Consider the following 21,980-nt stretch of genomic DNA (forward strand, 5'->3'; position numbering starts at 1 on the left):
TCATCATTCACACATACAGACATACTACAGTTTACTGCAGTGATGTCGTTTGCAGGGACTGCAGCAAACGGGGACTGCGAAGGTAACCTGCTTTATCTGGAGAACAGGAACTTATGATGGGAATCAGAGGTTTCATCTGGAAAGCCAGATGGCTGGCATCCTTTGGGAGAGGTGGAATTGAAGTCATAAAAACGGTGCTGTGTTAGTTGTGGTAGAATTAATGTACATCTCTGAGTAAGCAGGAAAGCTCAGTTCTCGATTCCTTGTGTAAATCTCCGCTAGGTGAAATTGTCTTGGGTAACCTTTTTCTTAAACTAAGGGTTTCTAGTATAAGAGGTCATGTTTCTTTTTAGGAAAAAAGTACCAGTTAAGCATTTGATATTAATCTGGGCTACACTAGTGACAAATTGGGAGCTAGTACTCCATGTGTCCCCCACCCATCCAGCCCTTTTTTTTTTTTTATACCCCTGATTGAAACACAGAGAGCTAAATCCTCAGAGTTACGGGGGAGCCTAATGAAATTAAGCACCTAACTTTCCAATGGGATTGAGGGTAGTATCTGATTCATTCAATCTCTTTTGAAACTCCCATCAAAGTGAACTGTTCAAGGTATGACCTTAAGGTAACACTTGAATCAGCCACAAAATCTAGACTTCCAGCTCTTCGCTTTAAATGTAAGACCTATTCTTTCTTCTATATCCAGTGTATTCTGTTTGTAATTATCAGAAATTACCATTAGAGAATTTGGAGCTAATCTAGGGCTCATTAAGGAGCAAGAATTTATACGTGACTATTTGAATAAATTCTTGTTGATCTGGTTTCTGGAGATTAAACTCTGTAATTTTATCTGTCATAGATGGGAGAAACTTGCTAGTACAATAGCACAGTATCTTAGAGTAAAAAACCCAACACACACATGTAAGTACAGTGAGAGTGGGTGTTTGCAAATGCTATCCAGGCAATATGAATTTTCATGATTCCCCATTAAATCCCGTCTAGTCAAACATGCTCAGTCCATTTTTGGCATTGAGCACTAGCCAGTCACTATTTTTTTCTGACTGCTGTAGCAAAATCTAGCAGATGATAGATTAAGTCTGAAGACATATAGAAAAACTTAAAAATTTACTATTTGGAATTTATTTTGTTTTCAATCGATTAAAATCCTAAGAAACAGACAACTGTTGTGGCTCCCCTAAAGGTTTCACCTCCAAATAATTTTGCAGTGGTGCACTCACTATGCTGAACCACTAGCACTCAGACTTAGCAGAAACAGGTCTCTGTGCTAATGATGTCAACCAAAAAATAGTGAGATTTTATTTACCATCTGATTTATGTAGTAAATCCTTGGGTAATACCAGGATAAATGCCTGAGAGCTCTTTTTCAGACTCGGGGACTTAGAAATTTTCTTTTTTAAAAATCATATCAGGTAGCATACTTCTGGAGTAACATTAAGCTTTTGACATTAAGTTGATTTAAAATTAAACCGAACTTACAGATTCACTGACTTCTACGAAAGCTCTGATTAGCTGGTAGCAAAGCACAATCACAGGATTTATTCTGTTATATTCTGTTACAGAAGTCGATCTCAGCTCAGAGGGCTGCCCTTGGACATATCCTAGGTCTGTAAAGCACAACTTTTATTTCACTTTATATGTAGGGAAAGAAAGAAAAACCAAAACCTGAAGGGTTCACCTCCCCTTACAACAAAAGGGAACTACAAATCCAAAGTGGCTTCAAAAATGAAGCATTCTCCCAATTTCTTTATTGCTTATGAATCTGTAGAGTACATGACTGATAACTCCCTTCAATAGGGACACCTTAACTTGCATCAGCTCAGAGGTTTTTTTACAATTTTGAAATTAAGAAGCATTAATATCAAACTACGTATTTTCTTCTGTTCCTTAATACAGAAGCCATCTAAAGTGCTCCAGGTTTCTTTTGCCAATTTGTCACCCTCTGTACAACAGCAAAATATTGTTACAGAAATATTTGCAAAAAAGTGTGGCAAAAAATAATTTAGAGGAAGGCTACTGGTTTATTTGTACTTTTCCGCTATTCAGTGGGCTTTTTCAGATGTTAATTTTTAAAATATGATTTCAGACTTAAGGGAAATAGGATGACAGTTGCTCTGCAGTGTAGATGCTGTGTTCTGCAGTTTTATTTCCTTCTTGGAAAGCAAGTAGGATGTCTGCTAGGAAACTACTTTTATTGGGAAATACTAGAACTTAATTAGTTTTTTGGATGACCCACTTGAAATGGGAATTATGTCATTTTTACATAAGCCTATCTGGTGATACTAAACCTAGATAATCAGCTTCAACGGAGATCAAGTCTTTGCTGTAAACAGAAAAATATCTAGATGGCTTATTATTCTACAATTCATGTCAGAAAATGATCTAGACTTAAAAATTATGGGCGTTTAGAAGCTTTAAATCATATAGGAATTTTTCATATTTTTGTTCTACATAATTGGAGCTGACCTTTAAGAGCTTTCTGAACACTTTGGGAAACCGTAATCATTTCACAGGTTTGTGAAGCCACTTAAGCTGTGAAGTTACTGATTTCTTTGTTGGGAGATCACACACAAACAGATGTAAAAAGAGCATATTTAGCTCATTTCCACACCACTGAATGGGACTCTGAGCATCCTGGCATTCTATATGAAAGAACTTTACTACTATTATAGAAATTTGATATTTCACACAGATTTTAGAAAGGCTAGAGTGGCAAATTGTAGCTGGATAAGTAAGTGAACATTTGTAATTAACATGACCTGAGAGGAATATATTTCACAAAAAATACCTTTCCTTGTGAGTGTACTTTTGTAGTTTGTCATTATACATGCAGAATAAAACAACACCTAGTGTAAAATGTTCTTTATCCTTACAAAATCAGTATTATAGTGTGATACAATTATGTCCTATTCTGACAGCATCATCAGAATAGCACAGCAATTTACTTTCTGCAGAATCTAGCAGTTTAAATAAAGAATTAAAGGTCACAACCAATCGATGGCAACTAGATTTGAAGACTAAGTAGTATTTTCATTAGCATGCCCACAGGGAAGACAAGATAAGGGAAATGCTATCTTCTGTCACTTCGTGTCAGTTGCACCTCTGAAGTCTTGAAAATACTTAGAGATGTGTTTTGTGCTTAAGTGGAGTACAGGATTATGCAGCCTGTCCAAAGTCACTCTCTGATCTAAAAAGTAACGTTTTTCACCAAAGTTCTTACTGCAGTCCACATACACTCACAAGATGTGGAGTCACTGTAAAATATTTGTCACTGACAAACAAGTGTCTAATAATGAAAAAAAGATGAATAAACATATAGCCAACAACCTGCAGTCACTTAGTGATAACCACTATTCCACAATAATAATGATGGTCACCCTCCTCCTAAGGTTTAAAGGGTACACACCGCGGGTACAGCATTACATAGTCAGGAAGGACAAACGTGCCTAAGGGTCACAAGACACCAATCTTAATGAAACCTGTCAGTCTGTCAGCACAGCGCCACTACCCTTCATGAATTTTAAGAATCAGGTAGCCCAAGCATTTGGGAAAAAAGTTCAGAAATAAACTTCAGAAAAGTTCAGTGGCATAAACCAAAAAACAGTCAGTGCTTTACTCATGTTCCTAAAATGTGTAAGGAAATCCAGAAAAGAATGAAACATTGTTATTCCTTTGATGTAAGAATAGAATGGCAAAGACTTCGTTCAGTTAAATTCACTGTAATCGATGCGGGTGAATCTTGCAGCCCAGTCATCAGGGGGAAAAAAAGAGGCCTATCTGAGCTAAATGGCAATTATTCTAACAACTCCTTAGTTGATTTCTGACTGACAGGGATGGAAAAATTTGAAAGCAAAGTTTAGGTATTTCCTGTTGAGAAAATCTGAAGCATCCCAGAGAGATGAGGATATGTTATCTTGGCAGATGAGTACTCAGCAAGTTTCTGATGGCAGATCATTCTATAATAAATCATTCCTGTGGGGTGGTAACTTCATCAGTTGAGTTCTTGATGTCATCTTTGACAGCTGCTGTTGGTCTAGTAGCAGCAGGTGCTGAACATGCTCTCTGTACAGCACAGAAAGACAGGCTGTAGCTGCTACAAGGATGTGGAGATAACAGGGATCTGGTTGCTGGCAAACTGGCAGCATAGCAGCAACTCTGGTGGCTACACCGGCCTGTCATGGCACAAGCGATGACATCTTACTGCTTAGAAACAGCTAGTACCCAGCAGGTTGGATCAGGTCAGCAGGCACTTGGCTTACACCAGATTTTGTTGGAGACCAGCGACAGACTGTAATGTGGGGATACAAACACCCACCAAGCAAAAGCAGGATGTTTTTTGGAAGAAGTTCAGCACAAAGCAATTACCAGTAACGAGAGAGACCAATGGCATATGCTGTGCTATAATCAGTAGTCTAACATACATAGCTGAAAAAAAGTTAGTGCTCATTAACAGGGGAAAAATATGTTTCTTCCTGACTTCTTGGTTTAGCAGAATACTTTCCACAGATTTCAGTTCTTTCTGAATTTGCCAGAACATCTGCAGCAAATGCCTGTCCACAAGTAGCCAAGTAAGTCTGAACAGTCATCCCCATGAAATGGGGGAAGCATTGTCTGCCATTTCTGGTTTCAGCTACCTCCTCTTTTGCCCCAGCCCTGGTTCTCTTTGGACCCACCTCCGAATTGATTCAACATTTCACCAGTGGCTTATTAGGAAACAATATAATAATTTTCTTCCCCTGACTCCTGCAGTAGTTTTCTCTTAGGTTGAAGAGCTAATTCACCTCACAGAAGCTCAAAAAAGTGCCAGAGATGATGCAAGAGGAAGTGGTGGAATGCATGGCCCATAGCAGAAAAAAAGGTCAATTGGTGCTTACCCTGTCTCAATTCACCGTTGGGACTAGAGTCTCGATACTCAATCAGAAAGTTGGTCAATCAAGGCTTAGATTAGTGCCACTGGGGGGGTCATTCAAGATTTTGAAAGAAGACAATAAGATATATAAATATGTGAGACTATATTTTAATGAGCGGTATGATTAAATCTATCTTAGGCTGGCTAATTATAGGTCATAAAAAGCTGTTTTAAAGTTGTAATAAACATAATCTTATTGAAAGTGAAATGAATTTAAAGAGGTAAAAACCAGACAAGACCCAGAGCAGTCTCTCAGTAACAACCTCTAAATTCACACTATAAAATTATGTTTCCTACTCATTATAATGACAATTAAGAGAATTTTAAAAATACCTATGCTACAGGCTTAATTTAAAAAAAACCCCTATTAACACCGCATGAATGAATCAACAGTTTAAACAATGCTTTAAACTTTATACTTAACTTCTAATTAGGGGTTGTTCTCACTTTTTTCCCCAAGAATAAAGGGTACTGTAACTTTCAGAAATGGAGACCTAGAACAAGTTAAATGATGTAGCAGTAGAGCAGTATCAACAAATGCAGGTTATTGAAATATGAATTTTTAAAGCACGCAAACAAAATGTTGCATTAGTTCTCCATAGCTTTTTTCAAAGTCTTTTTTTTTTTTTTTTCCATCTGAATCTTCATTCCTCCTACTGTAGCATTTGACAGGATTCACAAATAGCAATGATTGTTCAGCTTTTTTTGTTTGTTTAACTTCTTTTTCTTCTTGGATGTGTTTAACAGTCAAAACTGACTGCTAACATCTGTCAGTCAGCCAAGTATAACTGCACCCCCTTCTGGTTTTAACAGTGTGAGGTAGAATCTGGAATTTCCATCATCATGTAAGAAACCTGTACAGAAGAAACAAGGTAGAAGTGAAAATATTCTAAAACTAGGTATTCAGTCATAAGACACAGGCAGAGGAGTATTAATGCCACTCTGTTAGCCCAACCTATGCAATTGTAGGTGCTGAGGAGCAATTTTAGAATGGTTCTCGTGGGCTGTGAGGTAGCTCTGTACAGGTGTGGTAGCCAGTGTCTCCAAATACCTGTTCATGAAGAGACTCACTTGACAGCAAGCCTCCTGTCCCACTACATCCTACTCTAGTGTGGGCATTAGGCTAATGATCCAAGCACCTGTCTGTTCTGGGCTCAGGCTGCCCGAGCAGCCACTTGTCATCTCTTCCGATGCAAACGTGGTGGGTGGAGACGATTATGCGATGGGCCAACTCTGTGCAACAAGTTAGCCTATCCTGTTTCATTAGAACACCACTCTGGCTTAGCAACTCCTTTATAATCTCAGCTGGTATCTTTAAACTTGCTTAGATTTTCAGCAAGACGTGTCCCAGACCCTGAAATGTTATGCTACCACTGTGTTTTGCCATACCGAGCTGTATATTGCTTACCTGAGAATTGTTTCAGGGACCCTTCATGTAAAGCACTGCCTGATCAATCATCTATGTGCTTTTACTTTAAAGTATTTGTTATGAAAACTTTCAAAACATTGATCATTGCTACATCAGAAAACAAAGTGTCACGGAAATTTGCTGTATGAGGTAAACAGGTGACAATAATTAATAAAACTTAATCAAATTGCAACCAGACATTTCTGCTGAAGGAAAAAACCACAAACCCCACCATATAAGTAATACCACCGAGATGGACTGAAATCAGACTTGATCCTGCAAGCTGAAGAACAAAAGCAGGTGTTCAGGCACCTCTGTATAGATTAGCTTACTAGACTAAGGTCTTTTTTCTCCATTAGCTTTTTCTAGTAATGCTTGATACAATTCAGTCTTAAAAAGCAACTGCACTCCATGATGTACATAGGTGCTAAAATATGGACAGGACATACTTAATATGTATCTTTTTGTTGCACCGTGTGGTAAAGGAACATTATTTCAGGCACAGATACAATTGCAGTGGAAATGGAGCAGAGCAGGGGAGATGTGCAGTACTAAAGCTTCTGAGAAAGCAGACTGAAGTAATGGTGTCATCTGTAGTCTCTCCCTCCAAACAGATCATCTCTATGGATAAATGCATACCTGAATATAAATGTTGCTGTCATTTACAAGATCCCATTTTCTCCTGCTGGATGTTTTGAAGGATCTAGCCCATGCTGCTTCATCTGCACTGCGATATCAAACAAGTAATCGTAACACTCACACCTAAAATTAAAAGGAAAAAGAAGTGAAATGTAAAGTAGGGCTCAAGTCTTACCATGTTTTATAGAAATTAATATTTTTCTTCCTTGAGCTTTACATCACCAATGTGATGGTCTGACTGGACAGCTCTATTATCATTTTTTCCCATTACTGTGGTATGGAAAGTCCCAGCATTTTTGCTGCATGATTTGGATTTGCTGCATTTCCATCAGCAAATGAAGAAGTAAATTCCAATAAATGGGACTAGAGAAGACTACAGAAACAGTATTGGCAGGTGTCATATAGAAGCAGAGATTGCCTGCAGGTTTCATGTGAGGAGAGACTTGTCCATATGAAGGGAAAATGTTGGCAACCCTATCAACCAGCACTGATATGAAAGGAAAAGCAAGCGGTGGAATCACAGATGAACCCATTCCCAAAAGCTCCCTATATATATTCAGTGAGGCCAGAATTTAATGTTCTGAATCATTGTCCATGGGTTGGAGATACACATGACATTAAGGTCATTAAGGTTTTGAGGTATAATGGCAAAAAATACCATATTTCTAAATTGTACTCACATCGTTTTGGCTTTTTCCCATGTTTCTCCCCATACGTAAACTCCGTGACGTCTGACCAATACAGCACAAGAGTCTGGGTATTTTTCCAGTGCACGTGCCATTCTTTCCTTGAGATCCTTCTCTTCTGGTGTATTCTCAATAATGGGAACCACTAGTGTATCATCATACCTAAAAGAAAAATGAATGTATTTAAAAACCCGCCGTGTTTGGATGTATGAAGCTTTTCCCTAAGCAAGAGACCGTGTAAAGATGTAAAGATTCTCAACACTAGTGATTTTATGCTCTTCCCTTGTGAGTCACGCTGTAACATATGAACTCTCAGGAACATCTCTCACTCCAAAATGTGTTCTCTGTTGGCAATACCTGAGCTACACTTGAGGCACAAAAAGAAAATAACACTTTGATGTATTAGGTGTAGCTGTTTGTTCATATATCACTTTGTAGTTGGGTCCCTTTACAACTTTTTCAGACTCTCATCATCCTGTACTGGCATCACGTACAAGCTTTATCTCATATTAAATTATTTAAAAGAATCACATCATGCAGAAGGAAATGAAGCTGTTTGCTGGAGAGCAGAAAAAAAACCCACAACAGTTTAGGTAGTCCAAAAAGCCCCTGGAAATAAGATTGTCCTGCTAAGGCATATAAATAGAAAGTAGAGTCAACACATGAAAAATAAATTCTCTGTGATGGAGTCATTGGTGGGCTATATGGGATCTTAAGAGAGCCTGAGAACCCCAGTTCCAAAGACAAGATGATGCATGTTACACAGTGGAACTTGCCTAAGAGTTTCTTCTGAAGGAGGACTGGGATATTTGGCATTGTCTGAACTTTAATTAACACTGGCAGAAACTTGTTTAAATAGTTTTAATAAGTCCCCAGTTCAGGTTCAGATTTATCATTGAGATCACATAGATATTTCATGAGTGGATGTTCGTAGTACTTTTATAAAACACAGAGAGAAAGCAACGGTAAAAATAATACAGTTTGTACTTCAAATCAGATATTCAGAAAATTAAAAAGTCTCATCCCTTACACAGTTTTCAGTGCTGATGCTTTCCAAAAGAAGGCTATAAAAACAACGAATGAAGAAAATTCAGTGGTTTTGCAGGTTTACTTTGACTCTTACATATTCTGATCATTAAAATTAGATTTGGAATGTTTGTTACTAGTGAGGCCAAATGAGCTAAGGGATTGGTTGCCTAACTTCTGCTTTCTACTTGGACACGAGTTTGGAAGCAGGTATAAATACCATAACTGATTTCTAATCATGACCATAAGCTTTTTATTAAGAACTAATATCTATAAACCCCCAAAAAGACTCTGAATGAGATAATTACATGATAACTCTTTAGTTTCACTGAAATATAAGCAGCCTCCATTTAGCCAAGCCTTCATATAAAATATCTCAGGACAGTCTGAGACTTTCAAAGCTATTTACTACGGATCTAGTTCTCCTTCTGCTGAAGTCAAAGATAAAACTGTTCTGGCACCAGTGGGATCATATTTAGGCCAACAAATACTTCTGATCATCTTATCTGTACTATTTTCCTGAAGAGCTTCCAGAAAAGGTTTGTGGAATTAGAAATAATATACTGTCAATCCCTTTTTTGCAAGATCCCATTCTGCACTATCAAATTTCTTTTGAATTCAATGGGGAGCCTTGTGTGAAGCAAGACAATGGAATCTGTCTCGTATGGACAACTATAGACCTAGGAACCATGTAGTCTGGAGCTTTGATTTCTTTAGTTTTTCTGGTAAATTAACAGAAAGACACCAGAGATATATACAATGAATGATAAATACAATGTCTCCTGATTAACAACTAGGAATATTTGAAAATTCAACATGCATATCCAATAAAGAAATAAAAGTCCTGTGGATTTTTTTAAAACCAGTGTTGATAGAAAATTCAATATAAGGGGTGTCTTTTGCAACATTAAAAATAGAAATTGACAAGAAGGTAAACCTGGCAAGTCAATCAAAACTGATTAAAATATACCTGGGCATAAAATCACACAGCAGACATAAGGCATGCTCCCTTGTCAAAGGGCAATAGTTAGTTACAAAAATTAACATCAAAAAGTGGGAAGAATTTAGCATTTCAATTTGTCATCTAATTGTCACATATTATATAAATATTGTTTGGAGATCCCGATTCAACACTCTGTGGGTGGAGTCCTCAAAACAAGCCATCACACATACTTTGGAATAACTCAGCACTTACCTCAGAGCTCATCCTTGAAAAGTAATAACATTATCTTTAATGAGCTGTTTACTCTGATTTTTCTTTTAAAGTCTGTCAAGTAAAATCTGAAACCCTCTACTCTCCCAACATGCCCTAAACTAGCACAGGCAGTGATATGTGAAGCCCACCCAAAAGTAGTTTGCACATTATCAATCCAACCTAATTTTGGTTGGCTCCAGTTTCAGTTTAACACTGTATAGATGCGTTAACATTTCTGTTCGTGAGATATTTGTCAAGACACAGCTCTTTATTTGGTTTGTTTCTGTAGCTCCACAGACCACAGTTGCCTTGACATTACAAGATTTTATCTCACAACTCTTCCATAGGCTTGAGACCTTCTTATGGAAAGCCAGTGTCTGATTTATTACAGAGGTATTTTTACTTCTTATTCCTAATACTTCATATTACACACTTTAATGCACATAACTCAAATGACTTGTCATTTATTTATATTGCTGAAAACAAATGATCAAATAGCATGCCTCTTTTTTAAAATATAGAGAAGTACCGGTAATAGCCTCCTGAAGTACACTTTTGGATTCCTTTTATCATCTCCTGGTGAGTAATACTGAACTCACTCCCTGGGTAAAGAAGGGTAGCCATAACAGCAGCCTTGGAATGAGTATGGATCACTGCGCCTGCCCCTAAGAACAGAAAAATAACAACAAAAATATATTTTTGGAATTAATTTTAAAATATGTCTATTAAGAAAATGTTATTCACTTATTAATTTTCTTTGCCTAGGCATCTTAGCAAATTATGATTTACTCCATTAGAGGAAAAAATATACAGCAACCTAAATAAAAGCATGATACAATTATTCATCTATAAAGGATAATTATGGATTGCCTTAGGACAGTAGTGTTAATTTTCAGTTAGTGACAAATTCCAGGAGAGAAACTACTGGCATAAATTCAAGAAGAAACACTACTTGTACATTGCTTTACATACTGCAATGACTGAAACACTATTAATTTTAATCAGAGTTCTGAGACTCTAAAGAACTCCCAGACTTATTTGAGAGAGAAAAATTTGAAGACCTTTACTTTCTTTTTAGGCTAGTACTCTACTTCGATTACGCACTGGTTCTCTAAAAAATTATTTAATGTTATCTTACTGTATCATGATGGAAAGATAGGTAGACAATAATTATAATTTATTTATAAAGTTGCAATGCTGCCAAAAACATGAAATGAGTGTTCCTCTGGTACATGTGTAAGCTTCTTGTGCAGGAAGATCAGAAGACTCCCTAAATCCTTTCTAAAGTTACAGATGTAAATCCTCCAGCTCCTCCCGCAACCTACTAATATACTGCATTAAAAATTAGTGCTGAAAAGATGATCACAGGTATAGATAACTACATGAGAAGATTAAAATGTAAATGACTCACAGGATGTTACCACAGATTACCTTCCATTGTACATATTTCTTTGCAAATCAATTTATTCTATAGTGTCATATTTACTTCACTGTAACTTCCATGTATAAAGAATATGATATTGAATATCGACTTTGTGGATGTGCATATACAGTGTTTCAGTCATTGCTGAACTAAAAACATTTGCTACACACCTCTCATAGTGTAGGCATTCATAAAAAGAGGTGTGCACTGGCTTTTCTTTAGTTTCTTGTGTGGTGGAGGACCACTGATGTCCTGTTCGTTCATGTCACAGACAAACATATCTTCTGGCTGTAAGAAAGAAGAAACTATTTTGACCTGTGATGACCTGAATAGTTTCGTTTTCCTTCTAGGGAGACAAATATATACACCACATATTTAACACAGAAAGTGATTCTAACTTTGAAAAAGTGCTGTAACACACCGCATTTATTCTAGCTTCTAATACTAATTACTGACATTGTGTAATGTGAATTAATATTAGGTAGTCTTTTTATTCAGACTGATGCCAAGCAGATACTTGTAAAACAAACATTTTCTCAGAAAGGAGACAGCCTATATCTAATTAACAGACAATAGATCAAAAGGAAAAGTAGTAACTGATTCAAAAACTAATACAGATGTACTTTTCCTTCTCCCTTAAAGAACCAACAAAGAACATGAATTAAACCTACATATATTTAACTTGTAGAATTATGTTTTTAAACCTTGTTTTTCGTAGCTTTACTTGAATATTACCTTTGCATCAATCAGCTACTCATAACAGTACAAAGAATTGTTCAGGGCAGTAATAAAACTTTCTTCTTTAATGTTATTTTTAAAAATCAGCAGGAAATAGATTTGCAAGAGATTTCCTTACTCACTGTACTCAGTTCACTGCTTCTGCTAGCAAAGAACAGACCATCACAATCATCCCATGTTACCCCTTTGCCTGACTTCATTGCTAACATCCCCAGTGATCACTGCTGTGAAACCCCAAGTTTCTAGCAGCGAAGGGATTCCTTTCGCTTCTCATTGTATTTACCCTCAGACGTATAAAACAACAAATCCTTTGCATATATTCTATGGTGGGGGAGTTTCTGCTCATAAAATAGTTATCATTTACCATTCTTCTCTCTGCTTATATTTTGGGGTTTTTTTTGGAAAGGAGACAGATAGACAAGGTCACCTTTTCATTGGGAGAGCCCATCTATTTACTGAGAATATCAAGACAAAGATTTATAACCACTCAAATGAAAATAAATAGAGATGAGGTGTTAATGCTTAATTATGTACCACAGTAACTTGAAACTGTAGCCAGACAGCTATAAAGTCATTCAAGCTTGACAAACAATAAGGCTGGACTTGAGTCTCTCACAGTTTAAAACACAGAGATCATCAAAACTCATCACTGAAACACATGTCGCCTTGCTATGCTAGTGGAGTACCGAGTGAAATCCTCAGTTGTTTCAATAAGGCAGTCAATAGTATAACAAGTTCCTAACTTTACATGAGGAAAAATGAAACACTAAACAAAGGTACTTTCAACCATCTCGAGATGAGCTCTGAGGTAAAAATACAGTTCAACATACCTGTATTCTTTCCTTTTGGACTCCGGAAGGAGCGATGTAGATTTCATTCCTAAGAAAAGTTACAGACAGGGAAAACTGGTAAACACAGAGTTGTTGAACTGCACAGGCATTAGCGCTCTGCATCCACTGAAAAGGAAATAGCAAATCTAGCCTCTCATAATTTAAGAACTTTCTTGCTCAATGTTTTAAAAATAGAACTGAATCATACAAGAGCATATGAAATCTCTAACTTACAGGGGTACAAAACTGTACTTTCAACTTGACAAGAGATCTAAAACACACATAGGAAGCGCAGCTTTATTTTTTCCTGCAAGGAAAAACACAAAGCCTCCCCCTGCAATAATTCCAAATTCAAATTCTCAGAATTCAGAATAAAAATGTAGTAAGAGAACTGCAAGCAGATACTGGTCTATGACAAAACAGGTGACAAAACTATTACTCAAAAATTCACAGACTACCTATAAACAATATTAATTATCTGTAGTATTCTACAGTGTAAATACTTCTGTTTTTTCTTATAACTACGTAGTTCAGGTTTTTTATGCCTTTATACATTTATTTGCATTGATAAAAAGATAATACTAATTCAGTGCAATTAAAAAACTGGAATTCAAGTGCATCACTTTTTGTAAGGTTTACATGAAGAAAGAAGATGAAAAAATGATTTAAATTAAAATGAATTTAAGATGGTATCTGAAATAATTTTAATGATAGCAAAACCAAACCCCACGTTATCCCTCTCAATTGTAATCACTGTTTGGTTTCAACAGTAACATACTAAATTCAGGAGCACAGAGACATCTAGTGAATAATTAGTCAAGTTACAGATAAATTTCCTAAGGACCACAAGATGTTTATATTTCTGGACAAGAGAAGTTAGAAGAGCAACGAAGATGGTGAAGGATCTGGAGCACAAGTTTTGTAAGGAGTGACGGAGGGAACTGGGGCTGTTTAGTCTGGAGAAGAGGAGGTTGTGGGGAGACCTGTTTGGTCTCTAAAATTACCTGAAAGGAGGCTGTAGCGAGGTGGATGTTGGTCTGTTTTCCCAAGTAACAAGTGACAGAACAAGAGGAAATGGCCTCAAGTCGCACCAGCAGAGGCTTAGATCAGATATTAGGAAAAATTTCTTCACCAAAAGAGTTGCCAAGGGTTGGACCAGGCTGCCCAGGGAAGTGGTTGAGTCACCACCCCTGGAGGTATTTAAAAGATGTGTAGACGTGGTACACAGGGACATGGTTTAGTGGTGGAGTTGGCAGTGTTAGGTTTATAGCTGGAGTTGATGATCTTAAGGGTCTTTTCTAACCTAAATGATTCTGTGACTCTTCCAAAAATACAACTCTTTAAGATGATATAATCTTCACAGTGTTAACATTTTATCATATTTGTGATTTTTAACATTCATGAATTAACACTGATAACATTGCATTAATTTAATTATATTAATTCTTAATTCCTTTGCATGAGCAAGATGATTCAGAGTGCAACACATTGAGAAATCAAGTGGTAATTCAGTTACTAATGGAAGACATGCATTTTTTCTTAAAACAAATTTTTTTTATTTGTAGGCATTAATCACAAAGGGAAAATCTGATGATAGAATACAGCCTTTAAAATACAGGACACCTGACAAAGAATTCTAGATCCACTTTGAATATTCTATCCCACGTACAAATTGGCATTTTTATTCTGAGTAGCTGACACGAACTGCACACTTAGTAATGCTGATCAGGATTAGCTGGTAAGACCAGTTGTTAGAACTTCAATTAAATTTCAATTACTCTTTTACTGTTTCCTATGTAACAATTCTAAGTTAGTCTGATCTCTGCCTCATAACTATTAATTTTGAAACACAGCTACTGTTACTGTAGGTATAAACCAGAACAGTCACTTAGATTACTATTCCTGGACCGTGTACAATATTGGCACCAACAGAAATATGTATTTTGGTGTAGTCTGAGCAACCAAGTTATAAAACTGCTGAGGAAAACTGTACTACTATGTTAGTGTAATCTCTGTAGACACCCTTTGACTTGCCACAGCCAACATGAATTGCACTGAAATGATGAAAAAAACAGGCCATATTTAGCTACTGATGAAAAATTAGTGCTAGAAAGATCTTTCCACAAATGAAGAACTTCAAAACCAAGAACTAATCCTCTTATTATTCCTCTCATTATTATTATTGCTGTTGCTTCTCTTGCAAAATCAAGCCGGGAAGTGAAATAACCTGCATAAAGCAATTAGAACAGCACAAATGTTAGCATTTAGAGCCTTTACTTCAGATATATATCTCTGATACATTTGAATAGTAATGGCTGTTTGTGTCTGCATGCAAGTGGATGTTAGAAAAATGAGCAAGAGGTCAGACACTTTCAAGTTAGAGAGTCAAAACACCCTGTGACTGGGGACAGAATATCAGGCCCTGTGCAAGGTGTTTTGCAGAATGAGGACTTCTCTTTTTTCAGTGGCCACTGAGAGGAGCTCTGTCTCCATTAAAAGCTTGGAAAGTACCAACAGGGAGAGACAAGCAAATTAAAAAGCAAAGTGGTGCTCCTTAGTAGTGGATACACAAAAAATGTTTTGCTGTTACCTGTTGTGCTATAATTATACGTTAAGAATATCTCCTTAGAAATTATCTCAGAAGAACAGTAATTTCCTTCTTAAAGGAAATGTCTTGCCTGCAAAATGTCTAGGGTGGGATTCATATCATCTAACCACAGGCATTTGAAAGCCTTGTGTGCCTAGTGTAACCCCCTCTAAATTCAACAGTCAGTGAAATGAAAAAGGAAGAATCCACTGTTCCTTATAGACAATTAATCTACCTTAAAAAAAAGATAGGAAAAGTATAGAAAAAAGTCACTCTCTGAAGATGGCTCTCCCCATTGAAGGGACTGCAATGATTTATTCAGACCAGCCACCTCCCTTCTATATGGTTAACTTTAGCCTACTGTTCATTTCCTTCTCTACCTTCTTGTTCACTTGACTTTCAAATGTTTTTCATGGAACTGAAATGCCCTCACCAACTTCTAAACAGTCGCTCTCTCTCTCTAACCATCACATTCTTTCTCTTCCATCTCTACTTACCCATGTTTCAAGCTGATTCCTCCACCAGTTCCTGTTACCCAGCCCAAACCATAAAACAGTCTACAAAGCTCTGGGATAAGATTTCTTGGGTGTAACTTCTCCTAGAAATAGATTAAAATTCATCAGAAACATCACAAACCTAAGAATTTAAATTCTGAATTTGAGTTTAAAGGGGTAGTACTTCCATACTGCAGTCTATGCTTACGATCTTCAGTTACAAAATGACTGCGTGTTCGCACAATGCCCTTTACACTTTGCAGGCACCATTCACATCTCGAAACGAACAAACAAAACCCCCAAATAAAATGCATGTCTGATTATCCTTTACAGTAAAGGTCTCATCTCAAATTTATTTGAGTGCAGTGACCCAGAGGTATTACACTAGCAAGATTAAGTCATAGATTATTGCCATAAAAAAGGAAAAATAAATGCATCTAGCATTATCCATTTTGAAAAGCTCAACTAATAACTTTTCCCACTGAATCAGTTTTCTGTAGGTTTATTTTGCTGGATTTACAAATTTCAGTCGAACAGCCTTTATTAGTTCTGTTATATAATATTTTTACATAGCAGTCAAAAATACCACAGAAAACACAGTCAAATTATTTGATGAACTTCACATTCCCACATTTTACAATGTAAAGTTACTTCACAAGCAGTTTGGCTAGAAGGCAAATTGCCCTATTTTAATATTTTTTTCAGAAAGAAAAAAAGTTCTTAAATTTTTCCATATTACATTGTTTGTTACATCAATAAACACATTTATATCTATCTATTAGGTATCTGTAGTATCAGAGATTCATTCATAGTTAATCTAAACCACAATGGCTTTATAGTACAGGCTAAAACTATTTATTGGAAATCCTAAACATTGCTCTGCACTGAACATATAAAACTAAGAAAGCTGTACCTAACAGGTAGCAAGCAGTCTTTGATAAGCAAGTACTAAACTGGAAAATTAAAAATGTTAAACGTTGGAATCATTTACATGAGAAATACAACCAGTATACACAAGACAACTGTGAAATGCTACTTTAATTCATGCTGTGTGCTTGAATTTATTCATTTGGATGTTGTCTTGAGTATTTCTTTTAGCTTATCTGAAAGAATAAAAAGCCAAAGTCTTCCCCCATTTACCAGTATAAAAATAAAAAATTGTGTGTGCTTTCACAAAGTTCCTGATACAACTGAACCCATCAAATAAGGAATTAAACAGTAGAGAAACAGAGCAATAATTCTATTCACATCAATTTATCTCCCTGGGATGGGGTGAGATTTCCACCTACATTACCACAGTAATACAGCTGGGTTTGTTTCTTATATGAATGTGTGACAGAAATCAGCAATTTAGCACAATAGATGTGCTCCTTGCATTGTTTTCAACAGAAAAATTTATTAGTTTTAGGTCACCAAATACAGTCCCCTGGTACTGCAGCCAACAATTACATATTCTTTTTACATATGCATTAATCCTGATCAGGACTTCAAACTTCAACTTAACACTGTAGCACTATATTCTTCAGTGGTGGTTGTTTCTGAAATGATTATCTTTAAAGAACTGGGATCCAGTTCACATGCTATTCCTGCCTGCTCTGATTTTGTTTCTATTATTTACAGCCTCTTTTAATATATTAAAAAATCATCTGTTCATTCATTTCAAGTGACAGAATCAAGACTCTAACCAGCACTGCTAGAAACTTGTGTAAGAAGTTAAGATTTTTAAAGCACCATGAACCTTCATGAGTTCACATTACCTGAAAAAACAGAACATGATATACAAGAGTACATGAAGGAAAAAGACCCCAGGCCAAATATACAAACTCCTACGTTTACATTGAAAAAAGATCTGAAATCTTCCCCATTCACACAGCTGAAAATAAAAGCACTCTTTTCCAGTTCCTTTCCACTGAAGACAGTAATACACATCAAGAATACTCTAACTAAACATTCCTCAAATACTAATGACTCAGAAATGTACTGTGAATCTGAAAATACTAATGTATGTGTTGTACGTTTACAAACACAAACCAGGCCTATAGCATGTGTAAATTATGGGTGCCTGCTTTGTTGTTCTGGTTTACTTATACAAAATTAATGGCTGTACATAATTTTTACCTATTTGCCTGTCACAAAACTGAGTTCCACAGTATCTTGTTCTGATTCTTACTCAAAATGACATCACTGTCGCTGTATTACCTATGCTGGTATTTTTCATTCCAAAGAAAAATTATGTCTCTTCTACTTTTGATGGAATAAGCTTATATTAAACAGGTTTACACTGCCATTATTTATTGAATGTACACAGCAATAAAAAAGGTAACACTCTCGTCTCTCAACACACTCCTGTAGTTAATTTGTACCTTCCCTCTTTTATGAAGCCATTTACCAAAAAATTCATATTCATGGGAGAACATGAGTGCTTTTCACCACTTTGAATCATTAAAAACAATCTTTTAAAGTTCAAATTCAGAAGCTACTTTCATCAAGAACATATGAAAATAAATATAACCAAGCAATTTTGGCTATTTTTCTGAAAAGTTCCAGGATTATAAATCAATCCTCAGAGTTTAACAGGATCTTTGCAGGATCAGTGGATACTGATTATAACCATAAACTATCTAAAGAAAAATATTACTGTATTTCGTGTTTAACATTACTGATAATAAAAATGACAGTTCTTTCCATAACTAAAAAAGGGCACTTGCTGTAATAAACCTGGGAATAAACATGTGTGAAAGCAGTAGGCAAATCATCAGGATTACTTTTTGTTAAATCTCAATTAGCAGTACTTTTAATTTTTTTGTTTTTTGATTTTTAAGTTGAAGTACGGATGCCACGGGTTATCTCTTCCTTCACATCTCCAACTCAGGATCTGGCCTACTAGTTTTCTGATACAGCTGACATGAACAATTTCGCTTCTTCACTGCTATGCTGTTACCATCTCAGCCTAAGTTACCACATGCTGTTAGGTATGACGGAAAATGCCATAAATTTCTATGAACTAAAAGAAGTAACTGATTTTTCAATCCATTAAATTATTATTTTGAAAACAAATTTGCTGGGAAATTTCAAAACAGAAAGTGACTGAAAATACTCACTGAAAATTTAGAATATTTCCATTTTCAAAAATTTATTATTTTATTCTGCACGACTGTGGTTGCTCAAGGAAAATTTGCTTTTCCCTATTTTATTCAAATTACTGTAGCTAATACAATTTAAAAACCAAACCAAAACAAACCCAACCTCCCAACCCAAAATCCCAGAAAATTATGTGGATGTAAGACAATGGAAACCAAGGTGGACTCAGACTACTTGTGGAACAGACAAATCTGTAAAGGTTTTGGGGATAATTTTTAAAAGATGTAAAACTGAACTACAATGTGGATGTTTTAAGATATTACAGTAAAGAAGCAGTGCCTGAAATATGTACCTCCCTTTCATAAAGTGCTTAGAAATCATGTGTTTTCCACAGAAATAAGCACAGACTGCATAGATTAAATCATACCGCTGATATTTCATACTGACAGGTAGTAAACTATGATGAGGTTTCTGTGCATAGTCACGCAGTGATGTTTGATGTGGTAAAACAGATTTGTGCTACACTGTATACATAAAGTGAGATAAGTACCCTTAATAAGGTGTTAGATTTCTGCTTAAAATCTGTCTTCAGCATCAAAATGGATCAAATAAACCAAAACAGCAAAAATATTGTCCTGATCCTTTAAAAAAGTTTATTTTCTACTGCACTTGCAGGACCATACAGGGATTTTATAATGCAAAAGGGAGTTTTATTAGGTGAGAAAAGAAATAATTATAAGGAAGTGATAGGAAAGCAATGTGGTGAGGATTCCTACTCTGCTTCAAAGCCTTAAACTATCAATTTTTATAACAAGTACAGACCTCCAACTGAAACTGATTGTTTATCTTGTGCCTTTTTTGTTTTTAATTGTTTTTATTGCAGCAATTAGAAGCTTTAATAGTTTTTTAAAAAATGGTAAGTGCTTAGATGCTCTGCGGCTTAGCTCAGTCATTTATGCCCCATGAAAGGACATTTCCGAGAGAAATCTTTGTCCAGCAGCAGGAACTCACATTAAGGCGGGTATTCTGCTAACTCCCACAGAGTAAGAGAACAAAAGCAAAAAATATGTAGCGCATACCTACGTAACGAGTTACTTAGTAACAATACCTTTGCCGAAACATTATCAAAAAAGTGCTGTGGTCTCTATTCTCTCCCCCCACCCCAATACCACTGTGCCTCTAAAGTTGAAGACTGAGTGATCCTTGGTGATCTAAAGTAAGACTGTCAAGGAAAGGGGAACTGGGATTTTGTGAGCCCCTCGGGATTGTCTCCTAGCCCTTGGAATCAAAGCAAGCGGAGGCTTTGTTTAGCGCAGCCCCTCTGAACAGACAGACAACTTGCACCTCGTTGCAGATGCTACAGGGGCTGCACACCACAGGACAATGCCTCCTTCCCCTTGGCGTTGGACTTGCAGAACCAGGCACGGGGAGGCGGCGGCAGCAGCGTGGCAGGAACAGGCAGGGGCGCAAGGCAGCGGCAGTGGTTCTGCGGCAGGAGACAGGGAAGGTGAAGTGATGGAAATGGCAGCCTGGGGCGAGTCTGACAGCGGTGGGAAGCTCCTGCTTTAACCTCATCTTTAAAATCTCCAATGACAGTGACTCCCCTAGACTTAACTGTCCCAGGTTAGAACGATTTTTCTAATGTCTAACCTAAACCTTGCTGAAACTTAAGCCTGTTATCTCTTACCAAACAGTTACTAAACATAAAGAAGGCATTCTTCCCTTTCATCTCCGTGACAGCACTTTACATATTTAGACAGGTCCTTTTTTTTTTTTTTTTTTGACTAAGCAGATTCTTTCCCTCTTTCCTGACAGACCACATTACCCAGTCTGTTGATGATTCTTATCTCCCTGCTGTCAGTCACACACTGTTCCCAGCACACTGGGCTGCTCTCTTGGCCAGTTCCACATACAAACAGGAGAGGTATCTCAAGCTTCACCCAAGGTGATGATGCTCCCATACGGTCCAGCACGGTGTTTGCTTCGTCTGATGAAGCACAACACTGCCGACCCATGTTCAGGCTGTGGTGACTTACAGTACTGAACAGTTACCAAATTATGAAACAACCCACCCAAAGACAGAAAAAAAGCCCAAAACAAACCTAAAAAACCCTCAAGAGTTACTGTAAATAAATAAGCGGGCCACAAGTCCTGTACCTGCAGACTGTCAGCTACCAACATTTTGGGAAACACAGTAGATTTCGTAACGTCTCCCTACTCTCTGCTATTTAACAAATATATATGATATATGTTTCCTTTCCGGGTTAAGTAAAGTTGGCCCGTCCACCCGTGACTAGATCGGTAGTTAACTGGCAAAAAAATCAAGTCTTAAAGTTAATTTTGATGTAACCGAATATTAGACGCGTCTTGTAATGAAAAAACCGAGGGCTCCTAGCTAATCACTCGAGTTAAACAACTGCCTCAACAAGCGCAGCCGCGGGCTGGGCTCCAGCGGCGCCCGCCGAGGGGGCGGCGGGCCGAGCGCGGGGCCGCCCGCAGCAGCCGGGGCGGCACAGGGGGCTGCGGCTCCGTCACTGTCCCGCCCCGGGATCCCGGCGCACGGCCTCTCCCCACCGGAGAAGGGCCCCGCCAGCGAGGGAGGGCGGGAGCGAGGGCCAGAGGGGCGCCCGGGGCGCTCGGCCCCACTTGCAAGCAGGGGGTGTCCAGCGCCGGGTTTCTTAAAGGAGCCGCTGCCGGGACGAGACGCACGCGTGCGGCCCCGCCCGCCGCCCCCCCTCCCTCCCTCCCTCCTCCCCGCGCCGCCTCAGGTCCCGCGTTACCTGCGCGGCGTCGCGGTCGTTGGCGGCGGCCGCCATGGCGCCGGCCGGTCGGCGAGTGCGGGGGGGTCCTTGCGGGGACACCCCGGGCGGCACGGCCCGTGTCCCCGCTCCCCGCCCGGGGCGGGCGGGCAGGGAAGGGCCGGTAGCGGGAGCAGCTGCGGAACAGCCG

At 37.8% G+C, this 21,980-nt stretch overlaps 1 protein-coding gene across 2 annotated transcripts; it reads right to left on the reverse strand.

Annotated features, from left to right (window-relative positions):
- Positions 1-1,332: 1,332 nt before the first annotated feature.
- Positions 1,333-21,924, reverse strand: APIP (APAF1 interacting protein). 2 transcript variants are annotated; one of them, XM_074909342.1, is made up of 8 exons: positions 21,812-21,924; positions 15,954-16,054; positions 12,870-12,918; positions 11,472-11,589; positions 10,408-10,543; positions 7,652-7,819; positions 6,972-7,094; positions 1,333-5,778 (listed from the first exon to the last, which is right to left on the reverse strand). In XM_074909342.1, exons 1-7 carry the CDS (start codon positions 21,845-21,847, stop codon positions 6,995-6,997), a joined length of 708 nt encoding a protein of 235 aa, XP_074765443.1. In that variant the 5' UTR covers positions 21,848-21,924; the 3' UTR covers positions 1,333-5,778; positions 6,972-6,994. The 2 variants fall into 2 exon arrangements, with proteins under 2 accessions (XP_074765443.1, XP_074765445.1); XM_074909344.1 differs by lacking the exon at positions 21,812-21,924 and adding an exon at positions 16,135-16,188.
- Between the last annotated feature and the right edge of the window lie 56 nt (positions 21,925-21,980).

Source organism: Athene noctua, chromosome 6 (assembly GCF_965140245.1).
Source record: "Athene noctua chromosome 6, bAthNoc1.hap1.1, whole genome shotgun sequence".
In the NCBI taxonomy this organism is placed as follows: Eukaryota; Metazoa; Chordata; class Aves; order Strigiformes; family Strigidae; genus Athene; species Athene noctua.

Excerpts from the sequence above, each read along its gene's own strand:
- APIP (XM_074909342.1), bottom strand. The coding sequence starts at position 21,847 with ATGGCGGCCGCCGCCAACGACCGCGACGCCGCGCAG. Across the intron at positions 11,590-12,869 it reads TCCAAAAGGAAAGAATACAG|CCAGAAGATATGTTTGTCTG; the intron begins GTATGTTGAACT and ends TCTTTCTTACAG. Across the intron at positions 7,820-10,407 it reads ACTTCAGGAGGCTATTACCG|GTATGATGATACACTAGTGG; the intron begins GTACTTCTCTAT and ends TTTTTCTTTTAG.